Source organism: Lycium barbarum, chromosome 11 (assembly GCF_019175385.1).
Source record: "Lycium barbarum isolate Lr01 chromosome 11, ASM1917538v2, whole genome shotgun sequence".
In the NCBI taxonomy this organism is placed as follows: Eukaryota; Viridiplantae; Streptophyta; class Magnoliopsida; order Solanales; family Solanaceae; genus Lycium; species Lycium barbarum.
Window position 1 is genome coordinate 26,653,941 of NC_083347.1, and position 15,008 is coordinate 26,668,948.

Below are 15,008 nucleotides of genomic sequence, written 5' to 3' on the forward strand. Positions count from 1 at the left end.
TTGTAATCATTCACGCATCTTCCTGATGCCTTTTTAATGCAACAACTTACTTCAACAAAAAAAGATATATTCAGTGCAAATCTAAATTAATATGAAATGTAAGTTCGAACATTAGCCACTTAAAGCATGAAGATGCTTCACTTGCACTGCGGTAAGCCTTAGCTAGGCTTGATTTGTCAAAAATAATATTTTGATTTTTGTAAATATCATGATTGTTTGTAGATAAGAAAACTTTAAGTGATTGTAGATACTAAAACTTCAAGTGAAATTGAAGTCTCAATTTAAAAATGTATCTCAAGTAAAATTTTATTCACAACTTTACAATTTTTTCCTAAATGAAGTTCATACACAATGCAAAATTTCACAAACGTATACTTATTCAACTACTAACCTGAACAATTATGTTTTCTAACTTCTACTAAATTTTTGTTCAAAAGACTACTTAAATGTGACAAAAGAATGTGATATACACAAAGGCTATATTTATGTTTAACATATTTTGTTATTTTATTATTATTATTATTATTATTATTATTATTATTATTATTATTATTATTATTATTATTATTTGTTCATCTATGTTCAACTCTTTGGTTTTATTAATAGACCTTCCAATTTGATTTATGAGAGTCGCACTCTATTCGTTTGTATAAGTTTTTTCTCAAAATTCAAATTTCAAATTTCAAGACATTAATTGAATTTCATTGAAAAAAAGAATTTGATTTCTCTCAATTTCTTGGGAAAAGGCTAGAGGGTCGTTTAGTAAAAAGATAATATTCAACCATTAAAGTACTTTGCACAAAAACTAGTATTAAATTAACCTGTTTATTATTTTCCCATAAATTCTCATCCGAGGCCCAAGCACGTGAAAATTAGAAAAAGAAAAAACAACAATGAATTATGTTCACCGATTTTCTCCATATTAATTATGTTGATATATTAATGGTGTTTTCATCCTTTAATGATCCTTTTTCTTTGAGAAAATCAAGCTGAGTGTCCATTGGGCCATCCGGTTTGTCAAAATTAGTCTAACAATCAACTTCTTACCTATGTGGCCATTCAACAATCTAAGTTTCTGTTTGCTTGTCCATCAGTTGAAGTGAAATCGGTGAAACCATACCATTCTTGCGCTTTCTCTCCCTTTTCTTTCTGTTTCCACATTACTCTCTTGCCCTTTCTCTCTCCCTCTTTCTCTTTTCACGTTACTCTCATGCAAACCTGATGTACGCAAAATACATGTAAATCACCTTTCTACGACTTTCTATCAGTAAAAGATTTTGGATGTATACGGTGAGTTCAAAATATTTGGGTATCTGTATTAGCCTACCTATGGATTTTTATACCCAACTTATTCATAGTGAAGCCTCGACTATGAGATGATTATTGATGCATCATCATTCCTTAACCCTAGAATCGATCAGAAAAGAAATAGAATCATCAACAATATGAGCCCGAATAAATGCGCTTTCCGCCAGCGACACATGAGTAATAAACCCTAACGGCATATTACTCGACCGCAATTGGCTCAAATTCATCCAAATTGTAAGAATCAATCCTAATATAAAGTCTTAATTGACATCACAAAAAAGAAGCTAAAAGATCTCTCTTGATTCCTCATCTCGATGTGGAAGGAACAAAAGACTGCTAATATCCTTTCTCTATTACTAATTCACCACTCTTTCATTGGTTCTCTAATCTTTTTATTTTTCATTTCCTTTTCTATTTGCCTAAATAAATTTATTGTCCTATTAATCTATGTAATATTTATACGTAGCTAAACACAACAAGTAAATTATTTATACATTGCAATTTGAGTATGTTTCGTATGCTTGTACATAATTATATAAAGCATAAATTATATATACAAAATATATGTAATGTTTATATATAGCTATACAGAACGTACACATTTTCTATACACCCATGATATAATGACCTCCATGACTGCAATATATATATATGTATAAAAGTTATTTCCCCTTTTTTGTTTCTTGTAAGTTGTATATAAATGGTTTTTTTCCCCCAAATTCAGACAAAAAAAGAAGGGAAAAAGTAAAAAACGATTTCACGACAACTCAACAAAGAAGAGCGCGCAGAAGGGCAAATAGGAACTTAAGCAGCGCCGCGAAGAAGAAGAGAAAATAGTACAACATTGCAGAATATACCCTTCAACTTTCTGATTATAGCTATATATATCCCTTGAAAAAAGAATCAGATTGAGTGTAGAGCATAGGAAATGGCGTCAACAACATCATCATCTGGGTTTGGGAAGAAGAGGCAAAAGAAAGGGCAAAGACAACAAGAAGTTACAAATGTTGCTGAATCCACCCGGATTCGGGTCGCACAAGTTCTTGAACAGTTTCGTGCTTCTAATGATCAAGGTATATTCAATTACTTATTTTAGTACCCTTTTTGCTTCTTGAACACTAAATACTCCTTCCATTTCAATTTATTTGTCACGCGGCGCGGAGTTTAAGAAAGTAAGGAATGACTTTTGAGTCTTGTGGTGATATGTACTGAAATGCGGTCTTAAACATATCACGTGAAAAGTTGTAATTAAAGAGTTGCAAAAAAAGGAAAGAGACATTCTTTTTGAAGCTGAGTATAAAGGATATTAAGACAAACAAATTGAAAAGTGGAGTACCATTTTTGCAGTTATACTAAATACTATCAGGTCATTTGATGAAAGTAGATAAACCCCATGTTGTTTTCTTGAATAAAAAAGTTAACCTTATTACAATTTGTCAAAGAGAAAAGAAGAAAGATTAATGCTTTTTCGGTTGCATGTTAAGGTCTCATTTTTTGCAGTTATACTAGATACTATCAGGTCATTTGATATACCCAATTTACTTGCCTTTTGTTGTTGTTGTTGTTGTTTCCTTTAATTAAAAAAATCAACTTTTTTTTACTTACTTGTATAAAGGAAAAGAAGAAGAAAGATTAATACTTTATGGGTTGTATGTTCAGGTCTGATACTTTGTTGCTAAATGTGGTGCTTTGGAAGCTGAATTTTGATAAAAAGGAATATTTGATGGTTAAGAAAGTAAAGAATGACTTTTGAATCTTGTGTTCTTAGACTGAAGATATGGTGAATGTATCAAAATGCTCTTTAATTTTGTACTCTTATGTCACGTGGAAAGTTGGAATTGAAGAGTTATGGAAAAAAGCAAAGAGGCATTCTTTTTTAAGCGGACTAAAAAGGAAAGTAAGACTAAAAAATTAAAACCGGAGGGAGTACTATCATAAAAGTTGGTAAACCCCGTGTTGTTTCCTTTAATAATTTTTTTTTTAACTTCATTACAACTTGTCTAAGGGAAACGAAGAAAAAAGATTGATGCTTTATAGGTTGTATGTTAAGGTATCATGTTTTGTTGCTAAATGTGGTGCTTTGGAAGCTGAATTTTGATAAAAAGGAATATTTGATGGTTACAGATTGCAAAATGTAGTACAGTACCATTTTTGCGGTTATACTAGATACTATCAGGTCACTTGATAAAAGGTGATAAACCCCGTTTACTTGCCTTTTCTTCTTATTGTTCCTTTAATAGAAAATAATTGCTTTATTGTTGCTTATCAAAGAGAAAAGATTAATATTTTATCGGTTGTATGTTAGGGTCTCATGTTTTGTTGCGAAATGTGGTGCTTTGGAAGTGATAAAAAGGAATATTTGATGGTTAAACATTCAAAATGTTATGCACAAACTATAGTTGATGATTAAAGCTGTAAAAATCCCGCACCAAGCAAACTAACTCTGGTACTTAAGTGGAGAATTGTAGAGGGACAGGCCCATCATCCCCAAGTTTCAAAGGCTGTGGTTGGCCCAAAGGATCGGCTCCAGACGAATTTCTCGGTAATAAAAAAAAGAACAAGATTGTAAAATGTTTTGCACAAACTATTTTTGATGCATAGAGATTGTAAAATGTTTCACGAAAACTAAGTGTGGTTGACTATATGAATCCTCAACGTCAATATCACTATGTGTGGATGCTTTTCATTCATAGGCTAACTAATTTGTAAAGGACAACTTAGGGGTTTTGAGTTTTCTGCTATAGCTAAAAAAGCTTAATGGTGTGGATAGCTCTATACAGCAGGGAAATGAACACAAACTAAATTGGGGTAAGAGGGCTGTACATGATCAGGTAGAGCACGCTTTTAGTTGCATATTCTAATCTTTGCAAAAGTGTTATGCTTTTCATTGTTCTAATTGGACAACTATTACACTACTTACTCTGTGCGTTCAATTTACAGTGCTGCCTTTTTTTTTTTTTTTTTTTTTTGTAGCATCCACATGTAAAATGCTGCTAGTTAAAACTTTAAACAACAAAAATGTCGCACAAGCAGGTTGCCCTCCCCCCCCCCCCCCCCCCCCCCCCCCCCGCCAGACAAGTAAGAAGGGCTTTTGGTAGACTTATGTCATTTCCAAATTAGCTTGCGACAAGTCCTAGCATTAGTATGAGTTCGTTGACCTTTCAATAATGAACCTGAATGACTTTTTTAGATAAGAAAAAAAGAAGAAAGAAAGGAAAGAGGTTTTGATGTTATTACAAGGACATCTTTCATTTCCAATTTGATAAGTTACTACCATATATGCATATGGATGAATGCACAGCATTCGACCGTTAAACTAGACCTAATTGACGTGGGTATTACACAGATGCACATTTTATGTTGACTTGTAAAGTCCTAGCATTAGTATGAGTTCGTTGACCTTTCAATAACGAACCTGAATGACTTTTTTAGATAAGAAAAAAAGAAGAAAGAATGGAAAGTATTGATGTTATTACAAGGATATCTTTCATTTCCAATTTGAATAGTTACTACCAGATATGCATATGGATGGATGCGCCTTTTCATGATTGAGAGGGTAATTACATTCTCATTGCATCATTCAACCATTAAATTAGACCTACTTGACGTGGGTATTACACGGATGCACATTTTATGTTGACTTGTAAAGTACATGATTATTTGAAGGCGTTGTATGCAATTGATGCAAACTTGCGTATTTGCATTGAGAATTTGAGATATGTATGACATGATCTTATCTAAAATTGCATGTATCTGCTCATACATGTCTATTTAGGGCTGGGCATGAATTTCCGAAAACCAAATAACCGAACCGAACCGAACCGGGAATTTCGGTAATCCGGTATTCGGAAGTAAAATTTCAAAATTAAGGTATTTGGGTTCGGGTTTGGGTAAGAGACGTTAGTACCGTTCGGTATGTTCCGAATACCGAATTAATTATTAAAGGGTAATTACAACCGGAATCTACACCTAGCTCATGAGTGCATAAGTAGTGCTAAACTGCTAATCACAATCATCTGTTAGTTTGCTTTTGTCAACATACTAAAGATTGGCACGGTTATAAGTAGGTGCTAGTAAAAGAGGGGTTATTGTGTACTGAGCATTACAGTTTCATATGTGGGTACATTTATCATTTTTATCCACTTAGAGTCAGGAACTATGTTTCTGTGCTCAGGATAATCTGTTCTTGTACTATTAGTGAAGTTACTGAAACTGTGTTTCAATGCTTTTGATCAATTGCTTCTATCTTTCTGACCAAAAATGAGCAGTGAATTGATTCCGATTGCTACTAAATTATTATTAATAGTTTCTTTCTTGAATGGTAAATCCCGAATACCGTACCGGGATTTACGAAACCAAAGTTTAATTTACCGACCGAACCGAGCTTTGAAATTTCGGTATTTGGTATCTACTTTCAATTACCGAACCCGAATTTTGAAAATTCCAAATGCCCACCCCTATGTCTATTCCCTCATTTTCTTTGATATGAATGAACTGAGGATGTGGTAAGATTAGATTTTTTTTTTTAATTTTTTTTTTTAATAAAGTGATGAACCTGTTACTATAAGTCTATTAGAGTTGCTGTTTTGCATTTACCTCAAGTTATTGACTTTTGTTTGGGGAGAATTGAGAGCAGGTTAATCTGCATTGTCTGGACACATTTTAACCACTCTCTTGATACTTAAATGATACTTTTAATGCTCTATTTTTTTCTTCTATAATTGCTCATGACATGTAAATGAGGTAATTCTGACTTTACCCAACAAAAAAAAAAAGTGAATGAGGTAATTCTGATTTATATGTAAAATATTATGGATATCTATTTTTCGACGCAGTGTACACATTTGAATCAAACCTTTCAAATCGTGATAGAGCTGCAGTTCATATGTTATGCCGGAAAATGGGGATGAAATCAAAAAGTTCTGGGTACGTATAGTAAGTTTCAGCACTATAACACGTTACTTGCATTGATAATGTGCCTTTATAATGCTCTGGCTGCCAAGTAGACAGGGTAAGCTTTTTCCTTTTCTGACTTAAGATGATCGACTTGTCTTATCTAGGCGTGGGGATCAGCGTCGTATATCTATTTTCAAGACTAAAAATAACGTGGACACACTGAAAGGAAAGGATGCGCTAAGTGGTTTTAAATTTTTGGAAGAGGCTAAAGATGTTCTACAGGATTTATTTACACGTTATCCACCTGATGATGGGGAGACAAGTGAACAAGTAGTTGGGAAACAGAGTAAGAAAGTTGATAAATTACGAGGAAAGAAGGATGATATGTTCTCTAAACCTGCAATGAACAAGTCTGAAATTGCAAAAAGGGTGGAGTCACTTGCTTCAAGAATAGAAAATAACCCAAACCTGAGACAGGTTTTGTCAGTTTTCTATTTTAGAGTTGACAAATATTTTATACAGAAGCAAAGAGAACAATAAAAGAATTATTAACGGCTTGTTGGTTATTTACTTGCAGATTACAGCACAAAGGTCTAAGCTTCCAATTGCTTCCTTCAAGGATGTCATTACATCAACTGTAGAATCTAATCAGGTGACCATTATATAGCATCAAACAGTATGACCTGGCTATGCTTTGTACTTTTGCTTCTCCAATCTCTATTAACTAATATTCAAACTGAGAAAGTTTTTTTTTAGATGAGATAAAGGCTTGTTTTCTTTCTTCAGGACTGTGCGCTTTTTACCCTCAAAAGAGAATATATTGGCACTGCTTGTATCATATTTTAGTTTAATGCCTGCTATGGGGTTTGGATGCTTGGTAGTTCTCATCTTGGCTGGACTATTTTATTCCATGTGCAGGTGGTCTTGATCTCTGGTGAAACTGGATGCGGGAAAACTACACAGGTTATAACTTCAAACCTTTATTTAGTCTGTTTTCTTTAGTATTTCGCAAAGAATATGTAGTATTTACTATAAATAACTTTTCCTCCCTATGATTCAGGTCCCCCAATATATTTTAGATCATATGTGGGGTAAAGGTGAGACATGTAAAATTGTGTGTACTCAGCCACGGCGAATTTCTGCCACATCAGGTTAGCACCTTATACCCGCTTCGAAGGATTCATTTCTTTCGTGTCTTATGTGGAATGTGGTAATCAGTTCATAATTGTTCTGAGTATTGCTTGTCCAATGTGCAGTTTCTGAGAGAATCTCTGCTGAAAGAGGTGAAAGTGTTGGCGATACTGTTGGTTACAAGGTACGACACTGTTTCTAATGTGGTTATTTCTTTTTCAGATTTGCTGGATCACTTTTTACTTTGACCGAGATATAAGTAAATTGGGTTTGGCAACCTTCTTTTGTGAATGACATGTATACTTCTTCCCTGACCAAAATTTATTTTATTCTTTTGGTATTTGGACCAAACATTTTGACCCAGTATAAAAAAGTTCTTATTCCTTTCTTTTACTTACTCAAAAAAAGATTTCAAGACCTCTCTGCTCAATATGAAGCTGAAAACAATAACTGAGAGCATGTTCAGACTTTCAAACTTGATATCCATATAAAGAACTTCTACAAGAGTCAGATGATAAAGTGCAAAAAAGGCCGAAACCTAAAAGTGGATCATATGGAATATTCTTTTGATAAGGTAAGATTTTAAATCATGTAGAATTAATTATGACGGTTAGCAGTGTCAAGTAGATGAAACAGCTAATCCTACCCATGTCGTAAATCAATAACCTACCCAATCCATTTGAAATCCAGTCGGAGGTTTTCGGCTTTATTAAAAATGTTTCTGTGATGGTGGAGTTCACTTCCTGATATTCTTTCCTTTCTAAAGCGAAAGGTCTGTATTTGCCGATGTAAGGTGAACCTGAATCAATGCTTCAGTTTCTTACTTATCTGTGGATTATCGCATGATTTTCAAGAAGAGTTCCTAAGCATAAATCAGAGGTGCGCGGCAGGGGAGGGATCTCAGCATAGCTTTCTCACCAGTCGCAAAAAGTTTTTATCGACAGATACTTTTATCTCTCTGCGTGTTTAATTACTTTCTAAATATGACTTATGTGGTGCTTAGTTTATGATGGGTAACTTTGGTTTTCTGCTTGCTCTAACACTTTTAATGCCATCATTCTCACTCCTCTTCCTCCCCTCTCCCCTCCCCAAATCCCCAATCGAAAAAAGGCTTCTTCTTTGCCTCTTCACCATTCTTAGCATGTAAATTTGTGTATGGCCTTTAATTACTGAGTTGTGACGAACTTCAGATACGGCTGGAAAGCAGAGGCGGGAGGCAGTCATCAATTATGTTTTGTACCAATGGGGTTCTACTGAGGGTCCTGGTTACCAGCGGAAGTGCCAGGTTCAACAAGGAAGCTCCCAGGAAAATGGGCACGGATGACATTTCTGATATAACCCACATCATTGTGGTACTTATCATTTCAATCTTAATTAATGTTTTTACATATGCGGTGAAGCATTTCATAATTTAATTACTGCTCTGGCATGTGCCTGACCTCTTCTTGTGAGCTGTTAATCCACAACATCTAAATGCAACATTATTTTTTTTGAAACTGGTAATGTTGTCTAAATGCAATGTTATTGAAATGGACCTTTTTTTATTATATTTGCATTCCATCTTGAGTAGTAAATTTGAGTTTGCAGAATAATTCCTGTTGAAGGCTTTTGCTTTTTCTTCCCTTTTGGAAATCTAGGGCTTGATCAGAATCAAAGTACTTTAATCCCTGCGCTTAACTGTCAATAGTTCAATACAATTACTATACTCACGCCTGGGAAAGTTAACAAGGTGAAGTATAAAATCAACAAGTTTATCTGTTCCGGTGATGATAATATAACAATCTTTGAATGCTGAGGGATCCTCTAAAAATATTTCATAGATCTATGCTCTCAAGTCAAGGGTTTGCATTTCCATGCATTATAGTGTTTTATTTTAGGGTAATGTGACTCCTAATATTTGCAGTATTTTTTCAGAGAACTTTTGAGGAAAAATAGTATGTTTCTAGATTCATAATTGATAGATGTATACATCAATGACATTAATGAATTGCTTGTGTGTTTGGTTTCCTAACGGAGCCTATGATTTTTAGAGGAAGTCTAAATGGCCAATATTGCAATTATCTTTATGAAATGCCAATGGGAATTTAATCATTTCCTGAATATTACTCAAGATTACATGTAGAAAACCATAATCCAAGTGCAAGTTGTAGATTTGTGGTAGTACTATTTGTTTTTTGTTCCCTCTTTTTGTCTGTCTCTGATATATTCCGTATGAAGTTATGATGTTCACATTTCTCTTTCTTCTGTTTCCTTCTATCACAATTCTCCCGCAAATATTTTTTTTATTATTTACCATTTATTTACTTTTTGAGTTGGCTCTTTGATTTTAAGTTTGTATCACACAAGTCTGGCTTCAATCAGTGTGGTGTTTGTTTTGTTGCTTGCAAAGTTCTTCTGTCATGTTATCCTTTGTTACTTCTGCTTGTAGAGATGCTTATATTTTCTAATTTGACATACATTCTCGGCTGTGCTTCTTCTTTGTTTTCTACTGCCTTACAAACTTCTAATTTCATAGGACGAAATTCATGAGAGGGATCGCTACTCCGATTTCATGCTCGCGATTCTCAGGTGCATTGGTTAAATCTATTTTATTAGTTACATGATACGTGGATTATGAGTTTGCCTGTCATGAATGATCTTTCTGACAAGAGCTGGAACCATAATGTGCTAATTTTGGCTTACCAACTGGCCAAGTCAATTAACCTCACTTCTGTAGTTTACGTATGCTAACATCTGTCTGGATTCTAGAAATTAGCTTGTCATTTTCATTCAAGAAAACATAAAAAAGTGTTACACTGTTACTACTTATTTTCTTTTAACTGTGAAACAGCAAAATGCTCAAGTTGATCTTTCTTTACTTGCAGGGACTTGCTTCCTTCATATCCAAATTTGCGTTTGGTATGACTATTCGTTTTGCTTTATTGTAATATCTCAGTGCCTCTTTTCTTGTTTCAACTCCAATAATGTGCACGTGGTTTTATGATATAATCATTTGAATGAACTTCCAAACAGGTTCTGATGAGTGCTACACTTGATGCTGAACGTTTTTCAAAATACTTTGGTGGCTGCCCAGTTATCCGAGTCCCTGGATTTACTTATCCTGTAAAACCTTTCCCCTAGTTCCTATATATGCAGATTTATGTCTTTGTTGGTTTATGATATGAGTTTTTGAAATATTTACCCCTCTCCACCTATTTCAGGTAAACACTTTCTATCTTGAGGATGTACTTTCTATTGTAAAGTCAACTGAAAATAATCACCTTGACTCCACCTCAACAAGTATCATGTCTGAGGAATCCTTATTAACTGAGGAGTACAAAGTTGCCTTAGATGAAGCAATTAATTTGGCTCTTTCAGATGATGATCTTGATCCCCTTTTAGATCTGATATCTTCTGATGGGGGACAAAAAGTCTTCAATTATCAGCATTCTTTGAATGGAGTGACACCGTTGATGGTGTTTGCTGGAAAAGGCTGTGTCCGTGACATTTGCATGCTCCTCTCTTTTGGTGCTGACTGCCATTTATGCGCTAATGATGGGAAAAATGCTCTAGATTGGGCTGAGCGGGAGAATCAGACAGAAGCTGCTGAACTAATTAAGAAACACATGGAGAAATTATCTTCCAGCTGTGAGGAGCAGCAACATTTACTTGACAAATACCTATCAACAGTTGATCCTGAACTGATTGATGATGTCCTTATTGAGCAACTATTAAGAAAAATATGCATTGACTCGGAGGTGGACGGGGCCATACTTGTTTTCCTTCCTGGTTGGGAGGACATTAACAGAACACGAGAGAGATTGAAAGCAAGCCACTATTTCAATGACCCGTCTAAGTTTTCAGTAATCGCTCTCCATTCTATGGTTCCATCTGTGGAGCAAAAGAAGGTTTTTAGACGCCCTCCTCCAGGCTGCCGCAAAATCGTTCTTTCAACTAATATTGCTGAAACTGCCATTACCATTGATGATGTTGTTTATGTAATAGACAGTGGACGAATGAAAGAAAAAAGTTACGACCCTTATAATAATGTATCAACTCTTCAATCTTCATGGGTCTCAAAAGCAAGTGCAAAGCAAAGAGAAGGGCGTGCTGGGCGGTGCCAGCCAGGAATTTGTTATCATCTTTATTCAAAACTTCGAGCAGCTTCATTGCCTGATTTCCAGGTTCCTGAGATTAAGAGGATTCCTATAGAGGAACTATGTCTGCAGGTGCTTTCATTATTCTTCCTTGTCATTTAGGAATATGATTTTTATACTGGAAATACTTAGCATGCTGATTAGGTGAAATAACCTTTACCAGTTCAAAATAAAGATGATTAAGTGAAATATATTCAGTAGGCTTTTGAAAATTATCATCGTTTTGTTAAACAAATCTTCTGACACTGAATGCCAACTATTAAACAATAGAGCTTGCTGTAAAGCTGTTTGAATACCTTTTTTCTTTGGCAGGTCAAGCTTCTTAACCCTGATTGCAAGATAGAAGAGTTCCTTCAGAAGACACTTGACCCTCCAGTTTATGAGACCATACGTAATGCAATCATTGTTCTTCAAAATATTGGGGCGTTATCAATTGATGAGAAACTTACAGAGCTTGGAGAAAGGCTAGGATCTTTACCAGTTCATCCACTTACAAGCAAGATGCTTTTTATTGCCATATTATTGAACTGCCTTGACCCAGCATTGACTTTGGCTTGCGCTTCTGACTATAGAGATCCATTTACCCTACCCATGTTGCCAAATGAGAAGAAGAAAGCTGCAGCTGCAAAAGCCGAGTTAGCCTCATGGTATGGTGGAAGAAGCGATCAATTAGCAGTTGTGGCTGCGTTTGAGGGCTGGAAAAGTGCGAAAGAAAACGGTCAGGAATCGAGGTTTTGTTCTATGTACTTTGTATCTTCAAGCACTATGCACATGCTATCAGGAATGCGTAGACAATTGCAATCTGAACTATTGAGGCATGGGTTTATTCCAGGAGATGGATCTTCGTGTAGCCTTAACTCACAGGATCCAGGCATATTACACGCTGTTCTTGTTGCTGGTTTGTACCCTATGGTTGGTAGACTGCTCCCGCCTTTGAAAGGTGGTAAGAGGGCTGTCTTAGAGACTGCAGGTGGTGATAAAGTTCGATTACATCCTCATTCTACTAACTTTAAGCTTTCATTCAAAAAATTCTTTGATCGACCATTGATTGTATATGATGAGATAACTCGTGGTGATGGAGGCTTGCATATAAGAAATTGTAGTGTTATTGGGCCTCTCCCACTGTTGTTGCTGGCAACAGAGATTGTAGTGGCTCCTGGAAATGAAGACGATGATGATGACAATGATGATGGTGAAAGTGATTACGAAGATGCTGATGAGGACAATGGCGAGGAGGATAATATTAAAGCTGATCCGTCAGATGCCGATCAAGGAGAGAAAATTATGTCTTCTCCTGATAATACAGTTAAGGTCATTGTTGATAGGTGGATTCCGTTCGAGTCAACAGCTCTTGATGTTGCTCAAATTTACTGCCTGCGAGAAAGATTAGCTAAAGCTATTTTATTTAAGGTAATTTCTTCTGTTCTGCATTGTTTTAAAGGGAAACCCTCCCAAAAGAAGAATATGAAAAGAAAGAAAAACAACTCAAAAATTAGGGATTTTTTCATTTTTGACCCGTTGGCCAAAATTAATTACGAGCCCTAGCCAAAAGCCCCAAAACATATTAAATCTATACACACACTATGTATATTATGATATGTATATTACATGTATATTTTTGTATATTATATGTAAATTTTATGTATTGCCGGCTACTACTTTTTAGAGCGGTCCAAAAATGTAATTATCCCAAGTAAGAATTACGTATCATGCGCTGTTGCGATGTCAAGATAGTATTGCAGTATGTGGTTTTTGGTTGGTCTAATATGTAAGTGTGTCATACAGGTCACTATATAATATTTTATGTATATTTATACTTAATACACAAAACATTATACATTTGCCGGCTACTACTTTTTAGAGCGGTCCAAAAATGTAATTATCCCAAGTAAGAATTACGTATCATGCGCTGTTTATCAAAAAAAAAAAAAAAAAAAAAGAATTACGTATCATGCGCTCTTGCGATGTCAAGATAGTATTGCAGTATGTGGTTTTTGGTTGGTCTAATATTTAAGTGTGTCATACAGGTCACACATCCTGGAAAAGTTCTTCCTGAGGTTCTTGCAGCCTCTATATATGCTATGGCTTGCATCTTGTCGTACAACGGGATGTCAGGAATCTCATTGCCGTTGGAGTCTGTGGACTCGCTTACTACAATGGTTAGTGCTACTGAGATTGGTCAGTCTGATCCTGGGTGGAACAGCGGAATGTATATGAATCCCAACAATTCTCCCAGTTCATTTGGGCACAACAGTCGGCATCAGCGCCCCTATATGCATCATCAAAGAGGCGGCATTCATGTATCAAAGGTAAATGCATCGACGTCCCTTAAATTTATTGAAACTTGTTGGTAAATTTCATTTAGACACTTGAACTATGACCTGTTCTATTTGAGTACCTGAACACTTGATAAAATGTTCGTATTAGATAGTTTCTGACTCATATTTTGGAAGTCTTTGCACATGTTCTTAATCGCCCATTACGTAGATAAATTAATCACATAAAACATGCCTAATCCATTAATTATACACATCAACATAAGTCGCAACATGCCTGAGGTTTTACGACTTATTGAGGCTAATGCGTATAATTTAAAGGAGGTGACATATTTTAAATGGTTAACTTGTCTATGTAATGGCCGCTCGAGAACACTCGCAGAAGCTTTTCCTAATTTGAGTTGGAAGTGTCTAATAGAAATATTTTATCATGTATTCAAGTACTCAATCGGAACAAGCCGTAATTTGAATGTCTAGATGGAAATTACTGATAACTTTAAGGGGTTGTTGATGTTATCCGACTTTAATTGAATGTTCATCAAATTATCATGTCTACTTGTTTTATTGGGTTGAGTTTATTCAAAGCTCCGTATCTCAAAGAGTCACTGCCGGTACAGGGATCGTTCGTGTATGGAGGAACCGGGCAAAGAGGTCATTATAAACGGCAGCGTGGAAATTGATCTTGACAAAGCAGGTTTAGACAGATTTTATCCACACATTAACATAGGGAGTTTTGGCAGAAGCAACAGCAAGAATCTTCCTTTTTTGTTTTGGGCAGATACCCTAAGAAGGTAAAGTAACATATAGGTGTTGTATGCTGTAGGAAATTGAAATGGGGGTTGCTACATCAAAGGGAAGATGGATGAATGCTGTATTTCTGTTGTATGATACAAAATCTGAATGTCTCGAGGCTCTCTTGACTATAGTCCGAGCATTTGACTGTTTATAATAGAACAAAGAAATGGACGTTTAAAGAAAAACCGTCAAAATTGGTCCTTCTCGTATCCTATGTTATTTGTGATTTTAGAAGCTTTTCTCCCATGTATTAATTCCATCAGATTTCAAGTCATTACCATTTGACAAATTCTAAAAAGGGTTTTTACTGTGCTCCAGTACGATTAGTTGATTCATTGCTGCTTGTATTGTACATCGTTTACAGTACAACATTTTTTCTCAAAGATGGTTATAATTGAAGGTTTTGTGAAGGGTGTATTGTTACCATGAAAGTGGAGTATCGTTGAACCTAAAAGCAGATTGACTA

General features: G+C 35.3%; 1 protein-coding gene across 2 annotated transcripts; it reads left to right on the forward strand.

The window, feature by feature from the left end:
• The first annotated feature begins 2,014 nt into the window (after positions 1–2,014).
• Positions 2,015–14,816, forward strand: LOC132616463 (DExH-box ATP-dependent RNA helicase DExH6). 2 transcript variants are annotated; one of them, XM_060330869.1, is made up of 16 exons: positions 2,015–2,381; positions 6,144–6,234; positions 6,369–6,681; positions 6,782–6,856; positions 7,123–7,167; positions 7,265–7,355; positions 7,461–7,519; positions 8,526–8,687; positions 9,851–9,903; positions 10,200–10,233; positions 10,348–10,437; positions 10,536–11,543; positions 11,784–12,881; positions 13,499–13,780; positions 14,365–14,441; positions 14,571–14,816. In XM_060330869.1, the coding sequence occupies exons 1-15, from the start codon at positions 2,237–2,239 to the stop codon at positions 14,425–14,427; spliced, it is 3,609 nt and encodes a 1,202-aa protein (XP_060186852.1). In that variant the 5' UTR covers positions 2,015–2,236; the 3' UTR covers positions 14,428–14,441; positions 14,571–14,816. The 2 variants fall into 2 exon arrangements, with proteins under 2 accessions (XP_060186852.1, XP_060186851.1); XM_060330868.1 differs by having other exon boundaries at positions 2,016–2,381; positions 14,365–14,816.
• The last annotated feature ends 192 nt before the right edge of the window (positions 14,817–15,008 follow it).

Bases quoted from the DNA above. Each gene is read 5' to 3' on its own strand.
- LOC132616463 (XM_060330869.1), top strand. From the start codon at position 2,237: ATGGCGTCAACAACATCATCATCTGGGTTTGGGAAGAAGAGGCAAAAG. The intron at 6,857-7,122 runs GTGACCATTATA...TTCCATGTGCAG, and splicing joins CAACTGTAGAATCTAATCAG to GTGGTCTTGATCTCTGGTGA. The intron at 10,234-10,347 runs GTATGACTATTC...ACTTCCAAACAG, and splicing joins CATATCCAAATTTGCGTTTG to GTTCTGATGAGTGCTACACT.